We start from the raw sequence: 27,019 nt of genomic DNA on the forward strand, positions 1-27,019 counted from the left end.
AGAACGTTGAGTGTACTCTTTTCCATAGATGCTGCCTGGCCTGCTGAGTTCCTCCAGCATTTTGTGTGTTGAATGACGGGGGGATCTCATTGAAATCTATCAGATGTTGAAAGGCCTTGATAGAGTGGATGTGGAGAGGATGTTTCCTATGGTGGAGGTGTCTAAGAGCAGAACACAGCCTCAGAATAGAGGGATATTCATTTCGAATGGAGATGAGGAGTAATTTCTTTCGACAGAGAGTGATGAATCTGCGGAATGTGTTGCCACGAGAAGCTGTGGAGGCCAAGTCACTGGGTGTATTTAAGGCAGAGGTTGATAGTTTCTTGATTAGTCAGGGCACGAAGGGATATGGGGAGAAGATAGGAGATTGGGGCTGACGGGGAAAATGGATCAGCCATGACGAAATGCTGGAGCAGACTTGATGGGCCAAATGGCCCAATTCTACTATATATCTTATGTAGTAGTCTCTTTTCCCAGTAATTTAACTATTATGTTACCATTCCTATCTTTATGATTAAAAAAGGATTCAACTGTAAAGGACATTTCAAACCTGTAGAAGAAAGCTATATAGATGTATGCATTAAATTACATCACCAACTTATCAGAAGACAGCAGACACACCTTCCTCTCAACAGTAAATTCAAGGGTAAGTGGTGGTGGGGGGGGGAGGAGGAAGAGGATACTGTAAAGGAGTTCCATTCGTAGCAAATAACCATCAAACAAATATGCAAAAATCTGCAGATGTTGGAAATCGAAAGTAACACACACACACAGACACAATGCTGGAGGAGCTCAGCAGGCCAGGCAGCATCTACAGAAAAGAGTAAACAGGCGATGTTTCGGGCTGAGACCCTTCATCAGGACTGGAGAGGAAGATGAGAAGTCACAGCAAGAAGGTGGGGGGAGGGGAGGAAGAAGTAAAAGTGACAGGTGATAGGTGAAATGGAGGGGGAGGGGTGAAGTTGACTGCTGATTGGTGAAAGAGATAAAAGGCTGGAGGACGGGGAATCTGATAGGAGAGGGTAGAAGACCATGGAAGAAAAGTAAGGGAGGGGGGTAGCAACAGAAGGAAGTGATGGACAGGTAAGGAGATAAGGTGAGAGAGGGAAATGGAAATGGGGGGATGGTGAAGGAGGTGGGGGGGGGGCAATTACCGGAAGTTGGAGAAATTGACGTTCATTTTCATCAGGTTGGAGGCTATCCAAATAAAATATAATGTGTTGTTTTCCTCCAATCTTAGTGTGGCCTCATCATGGCCTCTTAATTACAAAGATTCAGGAGCCAGACTTAGCAGCAGCACATGTCAATAGAGAATATACATTCTACGGTAGACCAGCTTCTACATATGGCCAAGTACAATTACTGGTGGTCACAGCATGCCAGTGTTGGGTTTTAAGAACCTCAAGATGAAGAAAAAGTCCGTGAGAGGCCAGGTATCTCAGATCTGGCTGGTGGGGAGAGAATGGATGAAGCAGGAGATTGCAACGAGCCTTAGGGTGGAGAGAACATTCAAGACATTGCCCAAGTTGGGCAAAACAGAAATCTGTCGATTAGCAGTGCAGCAAAGAAGAAGCTTCCAAAGAGTGTGATAGATGGTTAGAAGGGATTTCCTCATCAGACGTTCTTGTGTCTTGCTTTAGAAGGTCTTGAAGATCTTGCTTGTGTTGAAGTCTTAGGAACTGAACTGAAATATGACTTTTGATTTTGTATTTTATATTCTGTGATTTTGCTCGGTTCTTTTTGTAGCCATTTGCCCATGGGGGTGGGAGGGGGGTTTAATGTTTGAATTTTTCCTTTGAACTAGCTGGTTGCATGTTTTTTCTTTGTTTCGTGACTGTCTGTGGGGAAGACAAATCTCAGGGTTGTATACTGCAAACATACTTCCATAATATATCCATTTTGAATCTTGGGTAATGAAGAAAGTCAAAGTTATGCATGGGTATGGAGAACTGAAGCAAAAGACTTCAGTGAATGATGATTGAGGTCAAAGCTGAACATATTGCATTAAGATGGATGTTCAAGGCATAAAGTGGTCCATGCAGTGATTTTAAGTCACCAGCATTCATTTGCCCCTAGTAATTAATGGCATACAATAATGAGCAACATGTGTAATAGAACTGGCAAAATAGAACAGTACATGTATTGTTACCTGCGAAGGGATGGGTCAAAGAAAAGTAATTTTTCAGCATTATAAATGTAACCGTTTTTAAAAAATGCATTTACAATTCCTTTCCATTAATTAAAAACAGATGTGTTAATAAATGTAACAGTAGGGCCAAATTGAGCTACAGCGATGAAGCAATACCTTCTGTTCCTCTTCTTGACAGTGGGAAATACTGTTCCACTGCTCTGTGTGTTCGGGGGTTTGCCCTCGCTATGTGGTGATACCCGCAGGGAATCTGCAGAAAGCCCAAAGCCAATCAGTGTCATGACCGTGTGCTGAGACACAGCTTCCACTTGTGGGTTTAGAAGATAATCTCATTACCAACTCTTTCATGTTAAACCCAACAGGGAATTCAGAAGAGACATCGTTTACTCAGAGATGTGGGAATGTGCAAAGTGCTCCCACAGGAAGTGGCTGAGACAAAAAGAAGATTCATTTAATAGCAGGTTGGATAAATGGGCACGAATGAAAGGAATAGAATGGAAAGGCATGCTTAAATAAACACTGGCATGGATCAGTAGGGCTGAATAACCTGTTCCTGACCTCTATAATCCTTGACATACACTCAATGGCCACTTTATTAGGTACTCGTGAATACAAATATCTAATCAGCCAATCATGTGGTAACAACTCAATGCGTAAAAGCATGCAGAGATGGTCAAGAGGTTCAGTTGTTGTTCAGAACAAAAATCAGAATGGGGAACAAATGTGAACTAAGTGACTTTGACAGTGGAATGATCGTTGGTGCCAGACAAGGTGGCTTGAGTATCTCAGAAACTGCTGGTCTCCTGGGGTTTCACAAACAACAGTCCCTAGAGCAGGTGTTCCCAACCTTTTTTATGCCATGGACTGATACCGTTAAGCGAGGGGTCCATGGAACCTAGGTTGGGAACTCCTGTTTACAGAGAATGGTACGAAAAATAACAAAAAAACATCCAGTGAGTGGCAGTTCTGTGGGTGAAAATGCCTTGTTAATGAGAGGTGAGAGGAGAATGGCCAGACTGGTTCAAGCTGACAAGAAGGTGACAGTAACTCAAATAACCACACGTTACAACAGCGGTGTGCAGAAGAGTATGACTGAACACTCAACACGTTGAACCCCTTGAAGTGGATGAGCTACAGCAGCAGGAGACCACACTGGGTTTCTCTCCTGTACTTAATAAAGTGGCCACTAAATGTGAAACCTAATCCCCCATTCATTTCTCGATCGCAAAAGATTGAGCTTCAGAAAGCTTGCAACTCCTACGTTTTTGTTTCGGTGTATCCAGAAGATCGCGCCTGGGTGCTGGATGTTTTTCTCCACCCTGCTGGGCACACGTTCTTCACATTCTGATAGGAGTAGAAAGATTTGGGGGCAGAAGCAGAGAGCTGAGAACATGACACCGGTGGCTTGGACACGTCTGGTGGCGGGGTCTTGTGGGTGTGAGAGGGATAGCTTGACCTGCAATTTAAGAGTGTTGGAAAAATAAAATTAAAAATAAACAAAAATAAATCAAGCAACAGTGTGCTGTTATTCTAAGCAATTCTCATCTCTTTCAAAATCAGAATCAGGTTTAATATCACAGACAAACTGTATGCCATGAATGTTAACTACAGGAATTCTGCAGATGCTGGAAATTCAGGCAACACACATCAAAGTTGCTGGTGAACGCAGCAGGCCAGGCAGCATCTCTAGGAAGAGGTACAGTTGACGTTTCAGGCCGAGACCCTTCGTCAGGACTAACTGACGAAGGGTCTCGGCCTGAAACGTTGACTGTACCTCTTCCTAGAGATGCTGCCTGGCCTGCTGCGTTCACCAGCAGATTTGATGTGTGTTGCCATGAACGTTGTTGTTTTGCAGTAGAAGCACAGTACAATACATAAAAATACTATAAATTACAATAAGAAATTAAAAAAAAAAAATTGCATAAGGGCAGAAAGAGAACAAAATTAGTGAGGTAGTGTTCACGGATTGGTTCACTGTTCAGAAATCTGAACCTGCACTCAACATCAGTAAGACTGAAAAACTGACTGTGGACTTTAGGAAGGGTAAGACAAGGGGACACACACCAGTCCTCACAGAGGGATCAGAAGTGGAGAGAGTGAGCAATTTCAAGTTCCTGGCTGTCAAGATCTCCGAGGATCTAACCCGGTCCTAACTTATCGATGCAGCAATGGAGAAGACACCACAGCGGCTATATTTCATTAGGAGTTTAAGGAGAATTGGTATGTCACCAAAGACACTCGCAAATTTCTACAGAGAGCATTCTAACCGGCTGCATCACCATCTGATATGGGAGCAGGAGCTACTGCACAGGATCGAAATAAGCTGCACTAGCCTCCACGTGCACTAGCCTCCACGACATCTTCAAGGAGCGATGCCTCAAAAAGGCTGTGTCCATCATTAAGGACCCCCATCACCCAGGACATGCCCCCTTCTCATTGCTACCGTCAGGAAGGAGGTACAGGAGCCTGAAGTAACACAATCAACAATTCAGGAACAGCTTCTTCACCTCTGCCATCTGATTTCTGAATGAACTTTGAACCCATGGACACTATCTCATTACATTTTTATTTCTATTTTTGCACTACTTATTTAATTTAACTAATATATATATTAGTTGCTTTGCACTGTTGCTGCAAAGTCAACAAATTTCACAATATACACCAGGGATATAAAACCTGGTTCTTATTCCGATGGCAGTGGGGAAGGAACTGCTCCTAAAACACTGAGTGTGTGTCACAGGCTGCTGTACCTCCTCCTCGATGGGGTAATAAGAAGAGTCCTAGCTGATGGCTCCTCTCTCAGTCTTCTCATTTTTGAGGAGAAAGCTACAGCGTATGACAAAAACATCTTCTCAGAAAAAGTTGACACTTATCTCAGTGAACTTGGATGAAGATCGGAGGGTAGGTAGGTGCTAGCAAGACTTTGCCTGAATGATTGAAAGGTCCCCACCCCATGCTCCCACCCTTTCTGTTGTTGATCTTGCTCAGTCAACAGCTGCCTTGGCAAGTCAGAATGTCATGTGTTAAGACCTCACTCTGACACCCAAGCACGTGAGCTGCTCTGACAAAATGGTGTACAACTCGGAGCTGTGTTTGCCCCAGGGACTGGATCGTTTGCTCGGCAGAAGACTACATCTACAGAGTTCAACTGCATGATTTGTCAGTATTCATCGACTCAGGGTGTTGGACTACATTCTTTTTGTGTGACTGCATTTCACTGAATATACCTGCTTTGTGCCATGTGTGACTGACGGTATTATGTATTGCACCTTGGCCTCGGAGTTCATTTGTCTATATTCATGGGTATTCAGGTATGGTTGAAGGACAATTGAACTTCAACTTAATGAACTTACAGGTGAGATCTAACAGCTAATTTCCTTCAATATGTGGTTCCTCAACCAACTGGCAAAACTCTAAATATTGCAGTTTAGCAAAACTGGCCACTTTGATCACCTTACACAAAATTGAATTTCATCATCAAACCCCCACCACCCAGGTCGTCCTCTCTTCTCACTGCTGCCATCAGGTAGAAGATACAAGAGTCTCAGGACTCACACCTCCAGGTTCAAGAACAGTTACTACCCCTCAACCTTCAGGCTCTTGAACAAAAGGGGATAACTACACTCACTTGCCCCATCAATGCAATGAAATGTTCCCACAACCAATGATTTCACTTTAAGGACTCTCTATCTCATTATCTCATGTTCTATTTATTTATTTATATCTGCATCTTCACAGTTTGTTGTCTTCGGCACTCTGGTTGATCTTTCATTGATCCTGTTATAGTTACTATTCTATAGATATGCTGAGATTGCCCGCAGGAAAATGAATCTCAGAATTGTATACGGTGACACATACTGTATGTACTTGGACTTACTTTGCTTTTTTTTTGTTTTAATTCTGTTCATTCTTGTATAAAAAGTGGGCTGGAAGTCATGAGCCTTTGGGGTGCGGCCCTGTGAATAACCTGATTCCTCACCAATGTTGCCAACTGAAGCGCTGAAATATTGAGACAGCAGGCGCAGCTGTCAGAGGCCTCTGCACTCGAGCGGTCTCTCTCTTTCGATGGTGTGTTGGCTCAGAGTTGGGGGAACTCGAATAAGTGACACTGCAGACTGTAACATCAGAACAGAGAGCTGTTGGCCTCCCTCCCCAATGTGGCAGGAGGGTCCTGACGAAGGGTCTCGGCCTGAAACCTCTTCCTATAGATGCTGCCTGGCCTGCTGCGTTCACCAGCAACTTTGATGTGTGTGGCAGGAAGGATATCTCCCTCTCCCTCGCTAGTGAGAGAGAGCCTGGAATATCAGTGTTGGGATGGACAGTAGCTTTCTATGGACTCTAGATCACGGTCTCTATGGGCTTTGCTATTGCTTGCGTTGTGGGTGGTGGTGATGGGGTGAATGCTTTTGCTGGAGCTAGGGGAGAGTGAGGGGGAGGGGAGGGTGAGGGGAGGAGAGGGGAGGGGGAGGGGGAGGGTTGCTGATTTTGCTGCTGCTTGTGTGTGTAAGAGGACTTCGGTATTCTAACAATTTTCTGTCATTTATTCTTTGTTTTTTCCTCTCTGTTTTGTGAATATCTGTGAAGAGTAAGACTTTCTGGTTGGATACTGTATACATTCTCCAATATTAATGATCTGGATGATGGGGTGGTAAATTGGATTAGTAAGTATGCAGATGAAACTAAGATAGGTGGCGTTGTGGATAATGAAGTAGGTTTTCAAAGCTTGCACAGAGATTTAGGCCAGTCAGAAGAGTGGGCTGAAAGATGGCAGATGGAGTTTAATGCTGATAAATGTGAGGTGCTACATTTTGGTAGGACTAATCAAAATTAGGACATACATGGTAAATGGTAGGGCATTGAAGAATGCATTAGAACAGAGGGATCTAGGAATAATGGTGCATAGTTCCCTGAAGGTGGAATCTCACGTGGTTAGGGTAGTGAAGAAAGCTTTTGGTATGCTGGCCTTTATTAATCAGAACATTGAGTATAGGAGTTGGGATGTAATGTTGAATTTGTACAAGGCATTGGTAAGGCCAAATTTGGAGTATTGTGTACAGTTCTGGTCACCGAATTATAGGAAAGATGTCAACAAAATTGAGAGAGTACAGAGCAGATTTACTAGAATGTTAAGTAACATACATCAAAGTTGCTGGTGAACGCAGCAGGCCAAGCAGCATCTATAGGAAGAGGCGCAGTCGACGTTTCAGGCCGAGACCCTTCGTCAGGACGAAGGGTCTCGGCCTGAAACGTCGACTGTGCCTCTTCCTATAGATGCTGCTTGGCCTGCTGCGTTCACCAGCAACTTTGATGTATGTTGCTTGAATTTCCAGCATCTGCAGAATTCCTGTTGTTTACTAGAATGTTACCTGGGTTTCATCTCTTAAGTTACAGAGAAAGGTTGAACAAGTTGGGTCTTCATTCTTTGGAACGTAGAAGGTTGAGGGTGGACTTGATAGAGGTGTTTAAAATTATGAGGGGAATAGATAGAGTTGACGTGGATAGGCTTTTTCCATTGAGAGTGGGGGAGATTCAAACAAGAGGACATGAGTTGAGAGTTAAAGGGCAAAAGTTTAGGGGTAACATGAGGGGGAACTTCTTTACTCAGAGAGTGGTAGCTGTGTGGAACGAGCTTCCAGCAGAAGTGGTTGAGGCAGGTTCGATGTTGTCATTTAAAGTTAAATTGGATAGCTATATGGATGAGGAAAGGAATGGAGGTTTATGGGCTGAGTGCAGGTTGGCCAGAAAGAACTACAGTCTACAATCACTAAATTTGAATGAATCAAGGACAGTGGAAGTAGACAAACCAATTGTCTTTGTTCTTGTTGTGTGCTTGACGGAGCTGGAGGCTGCCATTTTGTGAAGCCGCTCTGCATCCATTTTTGACCAGGAGTTGCTTGGCTGGACTAGTGTTTTAAAGTAGGCACGATGAAGCTCTGGGTAAGGGGCTGTAATAGAGATCATTACCAAATGTTTTTGGTTAGATATAACATGCAGGGGTTTTTAAATGGTGGGGTCTGCGTCTGCCCTGAGTGATTCATATTGGTTATTGATTTGATGACTAATTTAGAACAAAGAGCCAAAAATTACTAGTTGTCACTTGCAGAGGAAGGACAATAAGTGGATGCTGGTTTGGATCAGAGCCAATAAGAAGGTGTTATAGGTCAGTCAGGTAGCCAATAACACTGAAATGCAACATTTGAACTGGTAAGGACTGTATACAGAGGCAGATGCTTCAATTGCAAAAGTAGTCATAACTAGAGACCCACTATCGTGGATGTGGAGTACTCCACAGACATGGGGAGATCGAAGCAGGACCACGAGGAATGCATGGCCCACATAGACTCCTTTTACTGGTATTAACTTTTCTATTATTTGACTGTTCATGGAGGGTCAGGAAAACTTCGTAGGCATGCACACAGGTATTTGGCTGTGTAAATTTACGAGTTCTTCCGTTGAGACAATAAAGGTATTTGGTAATTGCAGATTCTCATATTACTAAGGGTTAGATCCTTGTAGCAACTTGCTGGCTCAAGAAGGTATCATCCATCATCAAAGATCTCCACACTCTGGGCCACACCATCTTCTCTCTACACAGAAGGTACAGAAGCCTAAAGTCTCACACCACTAGATTCAGGAAGGGCTACTTCCTTTCAATTATTGAACCAACTAGCAAAACTTGAATCACCAGAGTTTAGCAGAACTGTGACCGCTTTACACAAAAATGTATTGTTCTGAGTTGGTTCTAATTATGTTCTAGCTTGTAAAAATTGTGTAGAATTTATATTTTTCTTGTGAATGCTGCTCACAATACTCCAAGTGAGACCACACTTCTTGGAATATTAGGAGCAGTTTTAAAAAATTTTATTGAGACACAATGCAGAATAGGCCCTTCGAGCTGCACCACCCAGCAATCCCCGATTTAACCCTCGCCTAATCACAGGACAATTTACAATGACCAATTAAGCCACCAACTGATACATCTTTGGACTGAGGGAGGAAACCAGAGCAGCTGGAGGAAATGTACGCAGTGGCGAAACGTAAAAACTTCTAATGGACAGTGGTGGAAATTAAACCCAAGTCACTGGTAGTGTAAAGCGTAGCACGACCGTGCCATCCCAAGAGTGGGGGCCAAGTCATTTGGGCCCCGTACCTAAGAAAGAGTATACTGACATTGGAGAGGGTCCAGAGGAGGTTCATGAAGATGATCCAGGAATGAAAGGGTTTTGATATAAGGAGAGTTTGTTGGCTCTGAGCCTGGACTCACTGGAATTCAGAAGAACGAGGGGAAATCTCATTGAAAGCTATTGAACGTTGAAAGGCCTTGATAGAGTGGATATGGAGAGGATGATTCCTATGATGAGGGAGTCTAAGATCAGAGGACGCAGCCTCAGAACAGGAGGACGTCCATTTGGAACAGAGATAAGGAGAAATTTCTTTAGCTAGGAGTGGTGAATCTGTGGAATTCATTGCCACAGGTGGCTGTGGAAGCCAAGTCACTGGGTATGTTTAAGGAAGAGGTTGAAAGATTCTTAAATGGTCAGCACATGAAGGGATACGGGGAGAAGGCAGGAGGTTAGGGCTGAGAGGGAAAATGGATCAGCCATGATGAAATGGTGGAGCTGACTCGCTGGGCCAGATGGCCTAATTCTGCTCCTATATCTTATGGTCTTATATGGTGCTATGTGACTGTGATGCTGCTGCAAGCAAGTTTTTCATATGAAAATAAACTCAACTTTGATCTGAGGAGGGGTAAAGTTTATCACTCTTAAACATTACTGCAAATTCTGTCACTCTCTGATCAGCACCTTCCCTCACCCAGCATTAAAGGCAGACCCACAGGTCATTCATCCACCGGACACTGTTGGTATTTATGGCATTAGAACTTAAGAACATCAAATAATTCATAGTTCTAAATTCAAAGTACATTTATTATCAAAATATTTATCAATTATACAACCTTGAGATTTGGCTCCTTAAAGGCAGCCACAAAGCAAGAGACCTGAAAGAATCCATTAAAAAAGACTAACAAAGGTTCAAAGGTACAAATACCCAATGCACAGAGAGAGAGAAAAAACACATACACGTCGTGCAAATGGTAAAAGCAAGCAACAACATTCAGAATGAGAGTGAGTCCACAGACACGAAGCCCAGAGCAGGCCACAACCTCAGACTCATTTGTGCATCAGTCTTAGGCCCCCGAACTGTATACTGAGTTATATAATTAGGCCCCCTAACTATATACTGTATGCATGTCTAAGACTTTTGTACAATACTGTACGTTTTCCTTAAAATCTTTTCCCACTTCTTGAAAGATTTAATTCTGAATTTGCTCACTAACATGAGCAACAAAAATAATACTAAGTAACACAAACACACAAAATACTGTAGGAACTCAGCCGGTCAGGCAGTACCTGTGAAAGTGAATAAACAGTCATCTTTCAGGCTGAGACTCTTCAATGAGACTGGTGAGGAAGGGGGAAGGAGCTGGAAATGAGAAGGGGGGTGAGGGGGTGGAGTACAAGCTGGCAGGTGATAGCTGCAATGAGCCAGGGAACAGCAGAGATCACAGAGGGGTTTCGGCGAGAGAGGGCCACCACCTCACTGAACTCCTGAAGGAAAGGTTTAAACTGAGGGGAGAGCTGATGGATGTTATTAAAATTTTGAGGAGTTAGAACTACTCAACTGCAGGTATCTTTTACCCTGGCAATCAGAATCAGGTTTAACATCACTGGCATATATCATGGAATTTGTTAACTTATAGAGGCAGCAGAACAATGCAATACATGATAAATGTAAAAAAATAAATTACACTAAGTATATATATGCATGTTAAACAGTTAAATTAAAAATAGTGCAAAACCAGAAATTTTAAAAAGTAGTGAGGTAGTGTTCGTGGGTTTAATGTCCATTCAGAAATCGGGTGGCAGAGGGGAAGAAGCTGTTCCTGAATCGTTGAGTGTGTGTCTTTAGGCTCCTGTATCTCCTCCCTGATGGTAACAGTGAGAAAAGGGCATGACCTGGGTGATGGGGGTCCTTAATGATGGATGCCACCTTTCTGAGGCATTGCTCCTTGAAGATGTCCTGGATATTACGGAGGCTAGTACGCACGATGGAGCTGACTAATTTTACAACTTTCTGTAGCTTCTTTGGATCTTTGGTTGAAATGATGAACAGTTGGGGTGATGGGGGGGGCGTGGAAGTTTCAAAGTGGATGTATAGTGCAGGTTTTTTGTTACACAGAGTGGTTGGCGCCTGGAATATACTGCTGGGTTGTAGTAGAGAGAGATACAATAGAGGTGCTTAAACAGCTCTTAGATTGGCACGTGGATCTGCAGAGAAGGAAGGGATTTTGACATTGTGCAAACTATCTTGCTCTCTTTTTGCACTATTTATATAATAAATAAAAAATGAAAAAGGGGGCAGCACGGAAGCGTAATGGTTATCACAAGACGCAACCTGGGTTCAATCCCCACCGCTACCTGTAACGAGTTTGTACGTTCTCCAGTGACTGCGTGGGTTTCCTCCAGGTGCTCCAGTTTCCTCCCACAGTCCAGACCTCCCGGTGGTAGGTTAACTGGGCATTGTATATTGTCTCATGATTAGGCTAGGATTAAATTAGGGGGTGGGGGGAGGTTTCTGGGTGGTGTAGCTCAAAGGGCTGGAAGGGCCTGGTCTGCATTGTATCGCAATAAATAAATCATAGAAATAATAATAATTCAATTTAACTCGGTTTCTTTATCTCTTTCCTTTGGGGAGGTAGATAGCCAGTCAATTAGGAATGGGCGTACTATTTCACTGCGAAGAAATAGATAAATTGGGGCTGTGGGACGATGCAGCTGAAACACTACAACTGAATAATCGACTGACACATGCAGCAAAAGCAGCCAGTCTGTCGGAAGCTCCTTTGTTTGTGTCTAAGCATTAACTGGTCTGACGCAAACAAGTTCATGTCTCAAAAGTTAACCACTGCAGTTTTTAAACATCTTTCCAGAGATACAACATGGTAACAGGCCCTTCTGACTCAAAGAGCCCACGCCACCCTATATAACCAATTAACGTACTAACTCTGGTGTGGGAGGAAACCAGAGCACCTGGAGGAAACCCCCATGGTCACAGGTAGAATGTACAAACTCATTAGAAGCAGCGGTGGGAATTGTACCCAAGTTGCTGGTACTGTAAAGTGAGGAGCTAACCACTACCCTACCATGCCACCCCATTTCAGAATCAGGTTTAATATCGCCCGCATATGTCGTGAAATTCGTTAACTTTGCAGCAGCAGTTCAATGCAATACATAATAATAGTGAGAAACTGTGAATTACAGAAAGTATATACATATCAAATAGTTAAATTAAATAATTTACATAAAATATAGAAATAAAAAAGGTAGAGTTTAGAAATTGGATGGCAGAGGGGAAGAAGCTGTTCCTGAATCACTGAATGTGTGTCTTCAGGTTCCTGTACCTCCTCCCTGATGGTAGCAATGAGAAGAGGGCATGTCCTGGGTGATGGGGGTCCTTAATGATGGACGCTGCCTTTCTGAGGCATCGCTGCATTAATGATGATTCCCAGTTTTACAGTAACTAGAAGTGATGTTCAGCGAAATAATTATTAAACTCACAGGACGAGCAACCTGGAGCCCCTAAATATATTCTGAAGGAGCTGCCATGGTTGAAGGTTTCCACATCCTCCAACCCTGCCCGGCTGCTTTTGAACTGAGTTGCTCACTGGTCATTGTGAGGACAGGGAAGAGTTAATTGCATTCTGATTAGATATGGCCCTTGTGGCTACGGGGATCAGGGGTATGGAGGGAAGGCTGGGGCGGGGTTCTGAGTTGGATGATCAGCCATGATCATAATAAATGGCAGTGCAAGCTCGAAGGGCCGAATGGCCTACTCCTGCACCTATTTTCTATATTTCTATGTTTCTGGTTCTCTCTTGCCTCTTCTCTTCTCCTCACCTGCCCATTACCTACCTCCAGTCCTCCCCCTCGCCTTTCTCCCATGGTCCACTCTCCTCTCCTATCAGATTCCTTCTTCTTCAGTCCTTTAACTCTTCCACCTATCATCTCTTAGCTTCTTACTTATAAGGCTACCATTGACAGCATCCTGACCGGTTGCATCTGGTATGGGAGCAACAGAGCATCGGACTGGAAGTCCCTTCAAGGGACTGTGAGAATGGCCGAGAGGATCACCCTACTATCTGTTGGGGGCATTTATCAGGGGTGCTGCATACACAGGACTATTAGCATTATCAAGGGCCCTAACCCCCATCCATCCAGCATCCTCTTTGACATGCTACCATCAGGCAGGAGACTCCGATGCATAAAGACAAGAGCGGTCACGATGGGAAACAGTTTCTTCCCCCAGGCCATTAGGCTTCTGAACTCCCTGCCGCATTGCATTCGAAGTGTCACTGGTTGATCTGTTCTGTACCTGACAATATTTAATTTATGCACTTTACTTTTTTACTTATGTGTAATTCATCTGTTGGTTTTATCCTTACTTTCCTAAGTTCTTGTATGTTATACGTGTGTTATGTGTACTACGGTGCTTTGCACCCTGATCCTGAGAAACGTTGTCTCATCTGACGGTATACATGTATATAGTTAAATGGCAATAAACTTGACATGATTTGACTTCATCCACCTTCCTCCTCACCTGGTCTCACCCGCCAGTCTGTACTCCTCATCTCACCTCACCTTTTATATCCTGGCTCCTGTATCCCTCCTTTCCAGTGCCGATGAAAGGTTCCGACCCAAAGTCAACTGCTTCTTGCCCTTCATGGAAGGTGCCTGATCTGCTGAGTTCCTCCCGCAGTTTGTGCGTCACTCTTTCTTTGTCTATTTGTTCATTATGTGCTGTGTCGTTGACGTGGGCAATCATGGTCTTTCCATGACCAAGATAATTCTTGACAAATTTTTCTACAGAAGTGGTTTGCCATTGCCTTCTTCTGGGCTGTATCTTTACAAGACGGGTGACCTCAGCCATTATCCATACTTTCCAAAGGTTGTCTGCCTGGCGACAGTGGTCACATAATCAGGACTTGTGATATGCACCGACTACTCATACGACCACCCCCCACCTGCTCCCATGGCTTCACGTGACCCTGATCGGCGGGGGGGGGGGCTAAGCAGGTGCCACACCTTGCCCAAGGGTGTCCTGTAGGCTAGTGGAGGGAAGGAGCAACCTACACCTGCTTTGGTAGAGAAACATCTCCACCCTGCTACTTCTCCCTTATGATAAGGGAAAGGGTTTGAAACCAGATGCGGATGAAATGGGAATGGATAATCCTGCACTTTGCAATCATTCAGTGCAAAGTTGATAGAAACTTGGCAACTGTTTCGATACTACACAAAAGACAAGAGTCACCTGACTGTGAGCATAGAAGCTGCATTGAGATTTGAGGATCTGTATGGAAGATATTGCAAGATGATCATAGTGTTGACAGCAGTTACAATGCCAATTGCCAATTCCTAGCAAATGCCTCACTAGGTTCTCAATGGAACTTCAATGGCATTAAACAGAAAGTAGAATTAATTAACCAGTTGCAACAAATAAGATGCTGGAGGAAACCCGGAGGCTCAGGCAGCATCTGTGGAAGGAGAGGTGCAGTCGACATTTCAGGTCCAGATCCTTCTTCAGAACTGAAAAGGAAGAGGGGAGATAGCCAGCATAAAAAGGTGAGTGGAGTGGGCTGGTAGGCGATGGTCATCAAGCACTACACCACAGAAACAGACCCTTCGGCCCATCTAGTCTGTTCTAAATCATTACTCTGCCTAGTCCCATCGACCTGCACCTGGACTATAGCCCTCTGTATCTCTCCCATCCATGTACCTATCCAAACTTCTCTTAAATGTTGAAATCGAACCTGTGTCCACTATTCCGCTGGCAGCTTGTTCCACAATCTCATCACCCTCTGAGTGAACAAGACTCCCTCCCCCATGTCCTTCTTGAATATTTCACCTTTCACCCTTAATCCATGACCTCTAGTTGTAATCTCACCCAACCTCAGTGGGAAAAAGCCTGCTTGCACTCACCCTATCTATACACTCATAATTTTGTACACCTCTATCGAATCTACGCTCAATCTTCTGTGCTCCATCGACAGGCGGACACACATGAGGGAGGCTATGATGAGCAGTTGAGAAGGAGAGTGGGAATGATACAAGAAGCTGGGAGGAGATACAGTGGGCAGAAGAAGCAAAGCCCTGAAGAAGGAATCTGATAGGAGAGCACGGTAGACCAGGGAACAAAGAGCTGTAGAAATGTGTGGTGGATCAAGAGGGTGTGCTGGGAGGGGTGTGGGAAGATGACACCAGGGAGGCTTAATGTGAAAATAAAACCATGTCAGGGAAGGTGGTTAATTTAAGGACATGGCTCAGACATCTTGAATGTTACATTTGTAGTACAGACAGAGACTAAGGCTCACAAGTGTGAGGGAAAATCCAGCTCTCACAGGAGGTGTCTAGTGACTGAAATGTAAAGCAAAATTCAATTAAAACTACAGCAATGCAAAACAGATGACAGAAGTGAATTACAGGCCGTAATCTGATTTTACTATTAATTTAGATTAGGCCCACGTAATCAAGCATTCACCACAGAACGTGCACGGGGCAATCCCCTTCACTGCAATTTCATGAGCTTTCTTCCGTATCCAAGGTCCCCCTAGTTTCAAGGGCGTGATGTGTTCAGACAGCTGCAGCTGCCAGACGGGAAAGTGTGTTTTTGGAACAGTTTGATTTGCAATGCTCGAAGTGCACGAAGTTGCCTCAGAAAGGCAGCTCTGCTATGTCGATCGCTACATGGCATGTGAGGAACTTGGACAACTGCAAATTGCAGAACCACAAACTTCACAGTGGGTTACAGTGAGTAACCAGACCTTCACTACATGGAGACAGATTAGGGTGCATCAACTAGCACCTATAAGAAGCAGGAGAAAGCTAGCAGAAAAAGGCATACTCCACGCCATGTGGGGCAGTATGGTCGCGTGGTTAGCGTAACGCTTTACAGCACTGGCGATCAGGTCTCAATTCCCGCTGCTGTCTGTAAGGAGTTGGTACGTGGGTTTCTTCTGGGTGCTCTGGTTTCCTCACACATTCCAACAATTCAGAGATTCAAAGTACATTTATCATCAAAAATATGCATGCAGTATACAACCCTGGCATTCATCTTTCCCACAGAGCAATGAAACACCATGGAACCCACTCAAAGAAAAGCATCAAATCACCCACCCTAAGGCGCAAAAAAAACTGCACAAATGGCTAAAGAAAAACAAAAAACACAGAATATAAAATTACAAAGTCACAACCCAGGCATATTCTGCTTAGTTCAATCTAGCACTGTGCCATTCGTTATCTGCAGGGCCCGATCAAAATTGCCCAAAATAGCAACAAAAAAAGGAGCAACCAGCAAGCACAAACACATCACAACGTGAGCTAGAGAGTCCAATCTACGAACCGCATTGATCACACCTTGCTCGAGACCCATGAACTGTGGACATTCTATGCTGGCGCCAGAAGTGTGAGGCACTTGCGGCTCACCCTGCACAACCCTCGGACGGTGTTGGTCGTTGACACAATTGACACACTTCAATGCAAATGTGACAGATCAAGCTAATCTTTAAATTATGTTTGGTGTCTGATCTACAGTACCATTAATCAGAATCAGGTTTAATATCACCAGCAAATGTTGTGTAATGTGTTGTTATATGGCAGCAGTACATTGCAATACATAATAATATAAACTGTTAATTACTGTAAGTATATATCTTCTTGTGTGCCATACTCTGCCAGAGCCTCGGCGACCACTTTTCAAGTGGTTGTCTTGGAGGAAAGATTCTGTGAGCGGTCCCCCACGTCCTTCTCACAGCGCAGTTGTTTTTTTACCAGGCCGAGCTGTGAGCTCGACACTCAACCCGGCACGGATGGAAAGCGTGCCCGGGAGCGGCCTGACTGGATTCGAACTCGGGAACCTTCGCTCCGGAGTCCAGCGCTGATGTCACTGCGCCAGCAGCAGGGTTGTAAGTATATACATATTAAAAAAAGTTAAATTCCATGGCTGTAGTTGAGGATTTCAGCCATGGAAGTCTAAAATGGAAATATTTGAAGATTTCCGCCAGAGATGCTCACACGAGCTGTAATGTCCAGATGTCACAGTGTATGAAAAATATTCAGATAGATTTCATGCTGCTTATTTTCTGCGTTTCCTTCGCTTATAGACGACTGTATTTTCTCCACAAGTGCAGATCAACAGCCTAATATTTGTGCTGAGGTGATGTCACGTAGTTCACTGTCATTCCAAAGACGTATGGGTTAGGGTTAGTGAGGAGTGGGCATGCTGTGTTGCTGCAGGAGCTTGATGTAAGCAGCGGATTTCACTTCATGTTTCAATGTATGTGTTACAATAAAACTACTCCAAGTGAGGTTTATGAATGCTCTTCCTGGTTGCACATGAAAGCTGGTTTAATATCACTGGCATCTGTTATGCAATTTGTTGTTTTGTGGCAGCAGTACATTGTAATATGTAACAATAAAAACCGTAAATTACAGCAAGTATATACAAATTAAAAAGTTAAAAAAGCAGTGAGATTCAGAGTCTATTCAGAAATCTGATGCAGAGGGGAAGAACTCTTCTTATTACCACCATCACAGCGGAGGTACAGGAGTCTGAAGACAGACACTCAACAGCTCACTCCCCTCCGCCATCAGAATCAGGTCTAACATCACTGGCATGTATCGTGAAATTCATTGTCTTTACTGCAGCAGTACAGTGCAATACATAATAATAGAGAAAAAATGTGAATTACCGTAAGAATATATACATGTATATACAGTATATATTAAATAATTAAATCAAATAAGTAGTGCAAAAATATAAATTAATAAAAAAGTAGTGAGATAACGGGTTCAATGTCCATTCAGAAATCTGATGGCAGAGGGGAAGAAGCTGTTCCTGAATCGTTGAGTGTGTGTCTTCAGGCTCCTGTACCTCCTCCCTGATGGTGACAATGAGAACAAGGCATGACCTGGGTGGTGGTGGTCCTCAATGATGGATGCTGCCTTTCTGACGCATCGCTCCTTGAAGATGTCCTGGATGTTATGGAGGCTAGTGCACACAACTGTGCTGACTGAGTTCACAACTTTCTGCAGCTTATTTTGATCCTGTGCAGTGCCCTCCCCCCACCCCCTCGCCATACCAGACAGTGACGCAGTGAGGACAGTACATCTGTTTTAATTTGCAAGTGCCTTTGGTGACATACCAAAACTCCTAATGAATATAGCCAGTGTCGTGCCTTGCTTGTCACTGCATCGATATGTTGGGCCCAGGAAAGACATGGCTAAGATTGATTTTTCCACCCTGAACATCTACGTAGGCATCTTCCTTACCTCATGCCAAACTAGGGTGCAGAGAGGCCCCTTCACTGAGACAACTGAGTCCGTGACACACTCACCCTCTAGCATTTCATACCTACAGCCTTCAAGAGGAATGAGTGACACAGAAGGTTGTTCTTACCTGGGATGTGCCCTCTCGTTGCCGGTATTCACGCTGAAGCTTGCGTTGCTGCTGCTGGAAGCAGTGTAGTTTCTCACCCTGTGACCCTTGCTATGGCTGCCGGCGCTCACTGCTGGTGATGAGTCCCTCTTCTTCTCCACGTAAGGCGGTGTACAGTCCAGCATGCGCCTGTTGCAGTCCGTCAGCTCACTGTAGGTGACTGAGGCCTGCATTGGCTTCTGTGGCTTATCCCGCCGAGGGACCGTTCTGGCAGGCTTGGCGACCGCCGTGGCCGCAGCGAAGGGACTGGGTGTGTAAAGTGTGGTGTCGATACCACTGTCACTGGACGCGCCTTTCACTGAGGCCTCGAGGTCAACCTCCATGTGTTCCACGTTGTCAAACCATCTCTCGTCACTGTGGCTGCTGGAGGCATTACTGGACAGCGTGTTACTGCTCGACTGGCTCGAGTAGTGGGCATCACTCTGTTAAAGAACAGGCACAAAATTAGCAGCGGAACCGCAAACTGGGCATGCCCTCGACACAGACAGCCCGGTGGGGGTGGGGGAGGGAACTATTTAAGTCACAGACAAAGACCTGAGCCTTCAATTCCTGAGCTCACCAGCTGTGATTTTCCGCCTATTAAAGTGAGCAGGAGGAACGTCACAGGCTGCCGAGGTTGGGTGACAAATCTCATCCACACCCCCCTCCCCAACCTCCACCGGCCAGCCGCGGAGCAACTGAACCTTGTGTTAAAAATCACTTAGTTCTTCAGAGTAACACACACAGAATGCTGGAACTCAGCAGGTCTTGCTGCATCTATGAAAAGTAGCTAAAACATAGTTGTTCATCACTGTGACTACAGTTTGGGGAAGTGTAGAATTACAAAATCTAAATTATGTTGCTCAGACTTATTCACCGGAGGTTGGTCGTCCTGTGGAATAACATTCCCATCAAACAAGGAGCTGAGAGCGAATTAGAGATTGTAAAATAAAAAGGGATTACCTTCAGCACTCATACTATAATTATTATTAGAGGCAACTAAGTGAATGACTTTTACAAAACTAGGGCAGCACAGTTAGTGTAATGTTATTAGAGCACCAGCAATCCTGGTTCAATTCCTACCATTACCTATACGGAGCCTGTACACTCTCCCCGTGACCGCGTGGGTTTCGACTCAAGATTATTGTCATTTAACTACAAACATGTATACGGTCAAACAAGACAATGTTTCTCCAGAACAGGGTGTAAAGCACAGTAGTACACATAGCACACAATAACTTAGAAAGTAAGGGTAAAATCTACAACGTATTATACATGGATAAACAAAGTAAAGTGCATAAATTAAATATTGTCAGGTCCAGAGCAGATTATCAGGTGACACTTTGTGTGTATCATTCAGTTAGTTGCATCCAATAATAATCCTGGCATGCGTGATTTCAGAAGCCTAATGGTCTGAGGGAAGAAGCTGTTTCCCATCCTGGCTGTTCTTGTCTTTATACATCGGAGTCTCCTGCCTGATGGTAGAAAGTCAGAAAAGCTGTTGGATGGATGGGTGGGATCCTTGATCATACTAAGGGCCCTGTGTATTCAGCGCTCCAGATAAATGTCCCCGATGGATGGTAGAGAGACCCCTATGATCCTCTCAGCCATTCTTACACTCCTTTGTAGGGACCTCTGGTCTGATGCGCAGCTGCTTCCAAAGCAGCTGGAGATGCAACTTGTCAGGATGCTCTTAATGGTGCTCCGTCAGTTAAGATGGGGGGGGGGTGGCAGGGATTGGAGGTTGGACAGCCTCACTTGCTTCAATCTCCTCAGGAAGTGGAGATGCTGCTGTGCTTTCTTATTCAGGAAGGGACTAGGTGAGGTCATCCGGTCATCCGTGATGTGAGCTTTCCAGGAACTTGGTGTATTTAATTCTCTCACATTTCCAAGCCAAACGGGTTAGAAGGTTAGTTGGTCACGTGGGTGTAACTGGGCAGCACGGGTTCGATGGGCCGGAAGGACCTGTTACCATGATGTATCCCCAAATAAATCAAAATACAGAAATGTTTCATAGTATTTACTTTGCTTTGTTTTTCTTTACACAATAAACAGCTTTTTAAAAAAGTCTATCAGATCCCATTTGACATAAAGTGAATCACTCAGGAACACATCACCCTCAGAATCTCACCGGCCCAGTAAAATCTCCCATCACCATCCTTTCAATTACCCTCCTCCGCAGATAGTGAAGCAGCTGAGGCCTTAGTGGAATCTAAATGGGTGATACGGTAGCGTAGTGGTTAGCACAACGCTTCACAGCGCTAGCAACCCGGGTTCAATTCCCACTGCTGCCTGTAAGGAGTTTCTACATTCTCCCCGGGACACGTGGTTTCCTCCGGGTGCTCTGGTTTCCTCCCACAGTCCAAAGACGTACGGGTTAGTCTGGCAAGCTGCTGTGGGTGGCCTACGCTCCAGTAGGGATGGTGGGAGTAAGCAAGTAAGTCAAAGCTGGGGTAACAGAGCAACTCAACAAAACACAGCGTGATTATTATCTGGATCAAACCAGAGTCGTCTCTCAATAGACTTGGTAATGGAAACGTCTTTTGTTTCAAAATGACAAACCATTCTTTATCTGAGAAGACACACAGAAACAGCAAGACTTACTTTGGCATGCCTGTTAGGTGAATCCTTGCCTGCTAGTTCTTGCCTTGGGAGCCGCTTAAAGGCATTGTTTCCAGAGTTTGAGTAAACCATGGACATTGTTGGGAGGTGCCACAAAGCCTCTGAAATTAAAGATTTGCAAAGTTTTAATTTATAGATATAAAAAACACGCAGGAAAACAGGTTATTCCTACTCTAGAAAGCAATGGGTTCTTTTGCTCTTCATAATGTAAGTGAAACAGGAAGAGGTACATAAATATTAGAGAGATGTCTAATCTTTTGTTTTTGCCATTTCTGTTTACATTTTCCTAACATTCGTAAAGCACAGGAGCAGGATTAGAGCTTTCGGCCTACCTAGTCTGCTCTGCCATTCCAGCACGGCTGATTTATTATCCTTTACAACCCCATTCTTCTGCCTTCACACATAACCTTTGACACCTTTACTAATCAAGGACCTATCACTCTCTGCTTTAAATATAGACCATAAGACCATAAGATACAGGAGCAGACATAGGCCATTTGGCTCATCGAGTCTGCTCCGCCATTCAGTCATGGGCTGATCCAATTCTTCCAGTCATCCCCACTCCCCGGCCTTCTCCTCATACCCTTTGATGCTCTGGCTAATCAAGAACCTATCTACCTCTGCCTTAAATACACCCAATGACTTGGCCTCTAGAGCCGCTCATGGCAACAAATTCCACAGATTTACCACCCACTGACTAAGATAATTTCTCCGAATCTCAGATCTAAAAGGATGTCCTTCAATCCTGAAGTCATGCCCTCTTGTCCTAGAAACCCCTACCATGGGAAATAACTTTGCCATATCTAATCTGTTCAGGCCTTTTAACATTTGGAATGTTTCTGTGAGATCCCCCCTATTCTCCTGAACTCCAGGGAATACAGCCCAGGAACTGCCAGATGTTCCTCATGCAGAAACCCTTTCACTCCTGGAATCATTCTCATGAATTTTCTCTGAACCCTCTCCAATGTCAGTATATCCTTTCTACAATAAGGAGCCCAAAACTGCACACAATACTCCAAGTGTGGTTTCACCAGTACCTTATAGAACCTCAACATCACATCCCTGCTCTTATATTCTGTAATGAATGCCAACATTGCATTCACCTTCTTTACTACCGACTCAACCTGGAGGTTAACCTTTAGGGTATCCTGCACAAGGACTCCCAAGTCCCTTTGCATATCAGCATTTTGAATTCTCTCCCCATCTAAATAATAGTCTGCCTGTTTATTTCTCCCACCAAAGTGCATGAGCATACACTTTCCAACATTGTATTTCATTTGCCACTTCTTTGCCCATTCCCCTAATCTATTGAAGTCTCTCTGTTTCCTCAATACTACCCGCTCCTCCACCTATCTTAGTATGATCGGCAAATTTAGCCACAAATCCATTAATCCCATAGTCCAAATCATTGACATACATCGTAAAAAGCAGCGGTCCCAACACCGACCCCAGTGGAGCTCCACTGATAAGCGGCAGCCAGAATGGGATCCCTTTATTCCCAGTCTCTGTTTTCTGCCGATCAGCCAATGCTCCACCCACGCTAGTAACTTCCTTGTAATTCCATGGGCTCTTATCTTGCTAAGCAGACTCATGTGTGGCACCTTGTCAAAGGCCTTCTGAAAATCCAAGTAGCCATAGTCATAGTCATACTTTATTGATCCCGGGGGAAAATGGTTTTTGTTACAGTTGCACCATAAATAATAAATAGTAATAGAACCATAAATAGTTAAATAGTAATATGTAAATTATGCCAGTAAATTATGAAATAAGTCCAGGACCAGCCTATTGGCTCAGGGTGTCTGACCCTCCAAGGGAGAAGTTGTAAAGTTTGATGGCCACAGGCAGGAATGACTTCCTATGACGCTCTGTGCTGCATCTCGGTGGAATGAGTCTCTGGCTGAATGTACTCCTGTGTCCACCCAGTACATTATGTAGTGGATGGGAGACATTGACCAAGATGGCATGCAACTTAGACAGCATCCTCTTTTCTTTTGGAAGTACACCATGTCTACTGCATCTCCTTTGTCTTCCCTGCTTGTAATTTCCTCAAACAATTGCAGTAGGTTTGTCAGGCACTCTGAAATCTCATCCCTAACAAGTGATTCCAACAACTTCCCAACCACAGATGTCAGGCTAACAGGTCTACAGTTTCCTTTCTGCTACCTCTCACCCTTCTTAAATAGTGGAGTAACATTTGCAATTTTCCAGTCATCCGGTACAATGCCAGAATCTATCGATTCTTGAAAGATCATTGTTAATGCTTCCGCAATCTCTCCAGCTACTTCCTTCAGAACCCAAGGGTGCATTCCATCAGGTCCAGGAGATTTATCCACCCTCAGATTGGCCTCCACAGCTCTCTGTGGCAATGAATTCCACAGATTTGCCACCCTCTGGGAAAAGAAATTCCTTCTCATCCCTGTTCTAAAAGTACAGGTACATCCTCCAATTTTCAGGCTGATCCTAGAGTCCCCCAGTATTGGAAACATCTTCTCCACATCAGCTCTATCTTTGCCTTTTAATATACAATAGGTTTCAATGAGATCCTCTCTCATTCTTCTAAACCCCCGCATGTACAAGCCCAGAACTATCAAATGCCCCTGAAAGATTAACCCTTTCATTCCCGGAATCATCTTCATGGACCTCTCCCGGATTCTCTCCAACATCAGCACGTCCTTTCTTAGATATCGATCCAAAATTGCTCACGGTACTCCACAGCGGTCTGACCATTGCCTTATAAAGCCTCAGCATTACACCCTTGCCTTTGTATTCTAGTCCTCTCGAAATGAATGTGCCTTCCTTATCACTGACTCAACCTGCAAATTAACCTTTAGAGAATTCTGAACGGGTCCCCTTGTACCTCTGATTTCTTCCCGTTTGGAAAATAGTCTATGCCCTACCCTGCCACTTCTTTGCCCAGTCTCCTAAGCTGTCAACATCCTTCTGCAGCCTCCCTGCTCCTCAGTGCTACCAGGTGCCCCAGATTTGAGCTTCCAGTGAGCCGTGGCTCCATGGGAGCCGGAGACAGATGGATGTTTTCAAGATTCAAGATTGTTTAATGTCATTTCCAGTACATAAGTATAAAGGAGAACGAAATAATTGTTACCCCAGATCCGATGCAGCTAAAAACGCACAATAAGATAAAGAATACAGCAATAACCAAAAACACAATAAATATAAATACATAAGATAGTTTATAGATATATAGATTGATTTACGTCCATAAAGAGACACTAGACACAGGAGAGTCTGTACATAAGATGACCCTGACAAGAAATGATAAAGTGCCTGCTCTGGCCTTTTTCATAGCCAATTGCTGATGGGACATCAACCTTCTCGACTTCACCACTCCTCTCTCCAATTCCAACCTCACTCCCTCCAAACGCTCTGCTCTACGCTCCCTCCGCATCAATCCTAACCCCATCATCAAACCCGCCGATAAAGGGGGTGATGTAGTAGTCTGGCGGACTGACCTCTGCCTTGCTGAGGCCCAGCGACAACTCTCAGACACCTCCTCTTACTTACTCCTTGAACAGGATCCCACTAAGCAGTACCAGGCCATTGTCTCCCACACCAACACTGACCTTATTAGCTCTGAGGATCTCCTATCCACTGCCACCAACCTCATAGTTCCTGCACCCCGCACCTCCCGTTTCTACCTCCTACCCAAGATCCACAAACCTGCTTGTCCAGGTAGACCCATTGTTTCAGCTTGTTCCTGCCCCACTAAGCTCATATCTGCATACCTCGACTCCATCTTATCCTTCACCACCGCCACCCCGCCACCCAGTTCAGTCCCTTCCTACCTACATCCATGACATTTCACACACTCTGGATCTTTTCTATGATTTTAGATTCCCTGGCCCCCATCATCTTATTTTCACTATGGATCTCCAAACCCTCTACACCTCCATCCCTCACCAGGAAGGCCTCAAAGCTCTCCGTTTCTTTCTGAACACCAGACCCATCTAGTTCCCCTCCACTATCACTCTCCTCCGTCTAGCAGGACTTGTCCTCACTCTTAATCATTTCTCCTTTGGCTCCTCCCACTTCCTTCAAACAAAAGATGTAGCCATGGGCACTCACATGCATCCCAGCTATGTCTGCCTTTCTAACCAGTTCCCCTCTACCACCACTCTCCTCCGTCTAGCGGAATTAGTCCTTACCATTAATAATTTCTCCTTTGGCTCCTCCCACTTCCTTCAAACTAAAGGTGTAGCCATGGGCGACCGTATGGGTCCCAGCTATGCCTGCCTTTTTGTTGGCTTTGTGGAACAATCTACATTCCAAGCCTATACTGGTATCCATCCCCCACTTTTCCTTCGCTACATCGACGACTGCATTGGCGCTGCTTCCTGCACGCATGCTGAGCTCGTTGACTTCATTAATTTTGCCTCCAACTTTCACCCTGCCCTCAAATTTACCTGGTCCACTTCCGACACCTCCCTCCCCTTTCTTGATCTTTCTCTCTCTATCTCGGGAGACAGCTTATCTATTGATGTCTACTATAAGCCTACGGACTCTCAGAGCTATCTGGAATATTCCTCTTCTCACCCTGTCTCTTGCAAAAACGCCATCCCCTTCTCGTAATTCCTCCGTCTCCGCCACATCTGCTCTCAGGATGAGGCCTTTCATTCCAGGATGAAGGAGATGTCTTCCTTTTTTAAAGAAAGGGGTTTCCCTTCCTCCACCATCAACTCTGTTCTCAAACGCATCTCCCCCATTTCACGCACATCTGCTCTCACCCCATCCTCCCGCCACCCCACTAGGGATAGGATTCCCCTTGTCCTCACCTACCACCCCACCAGCCTCCGGATCCAACATATAATTCTCCATAACTTCCACCACCTCCAACAGGATCTCACCGCCAAGCACATCTTTCCCTCCCCTACCCTTCTGCTTTCCGTAGGGATCGCTCCCTACGCAACTCCCTTGTCCATTCGTATCCCCCATCCCTTCCCACCGATCTCCCTCCGGGCACTTATCCTTGTAAGCAGAACAAGTACTACACATGCCCTTACACTTCCTCCCTCACTACCATTCAGGGCCCCAGACAGTCCTTCCAGGTGAGGTGACACTTCACCTGTGAGTCGGCTGGGGTGATATACTGTGTCCGATGCTCCCGATGCGGCCTTCTATATATTGGCGAGACCTGACGCAGACTGGGAGATCGTTTCGCTGAACACCTACGCTCTGTCCACCAGAGAAAGCAGGATCTCCCAGAGGCCACACATTTTAATTCCAAGTCCCATTCCCATTCTGATATGTCTATCCACGGCCTCCTCTACTGTCAAGATGAAGCCACACTCAGGTTGGAGGAACAACACCTTATATTCTGTCTCGGTAGCCTCCAACCTGATGGCATGAACATTGACTTCTCTAACTTCCATTAATGCCCCTCCTCCCCTTCTTACCCCATCCCTTATTTATTTATTATTTTTCCCCCCGTTCTTTCTCTCTCTCTTTTTCCTCCCTCTGTCCCTCTCACCATAACTCCTTGCCTGCTCTCTATCTTCCTCTGGTGCTCCTCTCCCCCCTTCCTTTCTCCCTAGGCCTCCCGTCCCATGATCCTCTTCCTTCTCCAGCCTTGTATCCCTTTTGCCAATCACCTGTCCAGCTTTTGGCTCCATCCCTCCTGTCTTCTCCTATCATTTCGGATCTCCCCTTCCTCCTCCCACTTTCAAATCTCTTACTATCTCTTCTTTCAGTTAGTCCTGACAA

General features: G+C 44.8%; 1 protein-coding gene across 16 annotated transcripts in view; it reads right to left on the bottom strand.

The window, feature by feature from the left end:
* Positions 1-27,019, bottom strand: part of sipa1l3 (signal-induced proliferation-associated 1 like 3) — a 415,438-nt gene that overhangs the window by 45,409 nt on the left and 343,010 nt on the right. For 15 of the 16 annotated variants that reach the window (XM_063063512.1, XM_063063522.1, XM_063063516.1 and 12 more), the window contains 3 exons: positions 21,284-21,402; positions 18,662-19,122; positions 3,411-3,605 (listed from right to left, as the gene is read on the bottom strand). In XM_063063512.1, coding sequence (XP_062919582.1) covers positions 3,411-3,605; positions 18,662-19,122; positions 21,284-21,402 — 775 coding nt within the window. The remainder of the gene's footprint in view (positions 1-3,410; positions 3,606-18,661; positions 19,123-21,283; positions 21,403-27,019) is intronic. The other variant, XM_063063527.1, reaches the window with a different exon arrangement.

This window comes from Mobula hypostoma, chromosome 12 (genome assembly GCF_963921235.1).
Source record: "Mobula hypostoma chromosome 12, sMobHyp1.1, whole genome shotgun sequence".
NCBI classification, from domain to species: Eukaryota; Metazoa; Chordata; class Chondrichthyes; order Myliobatiformes; family Myliobatidae; genus Mobula; species Mobula hypostoma.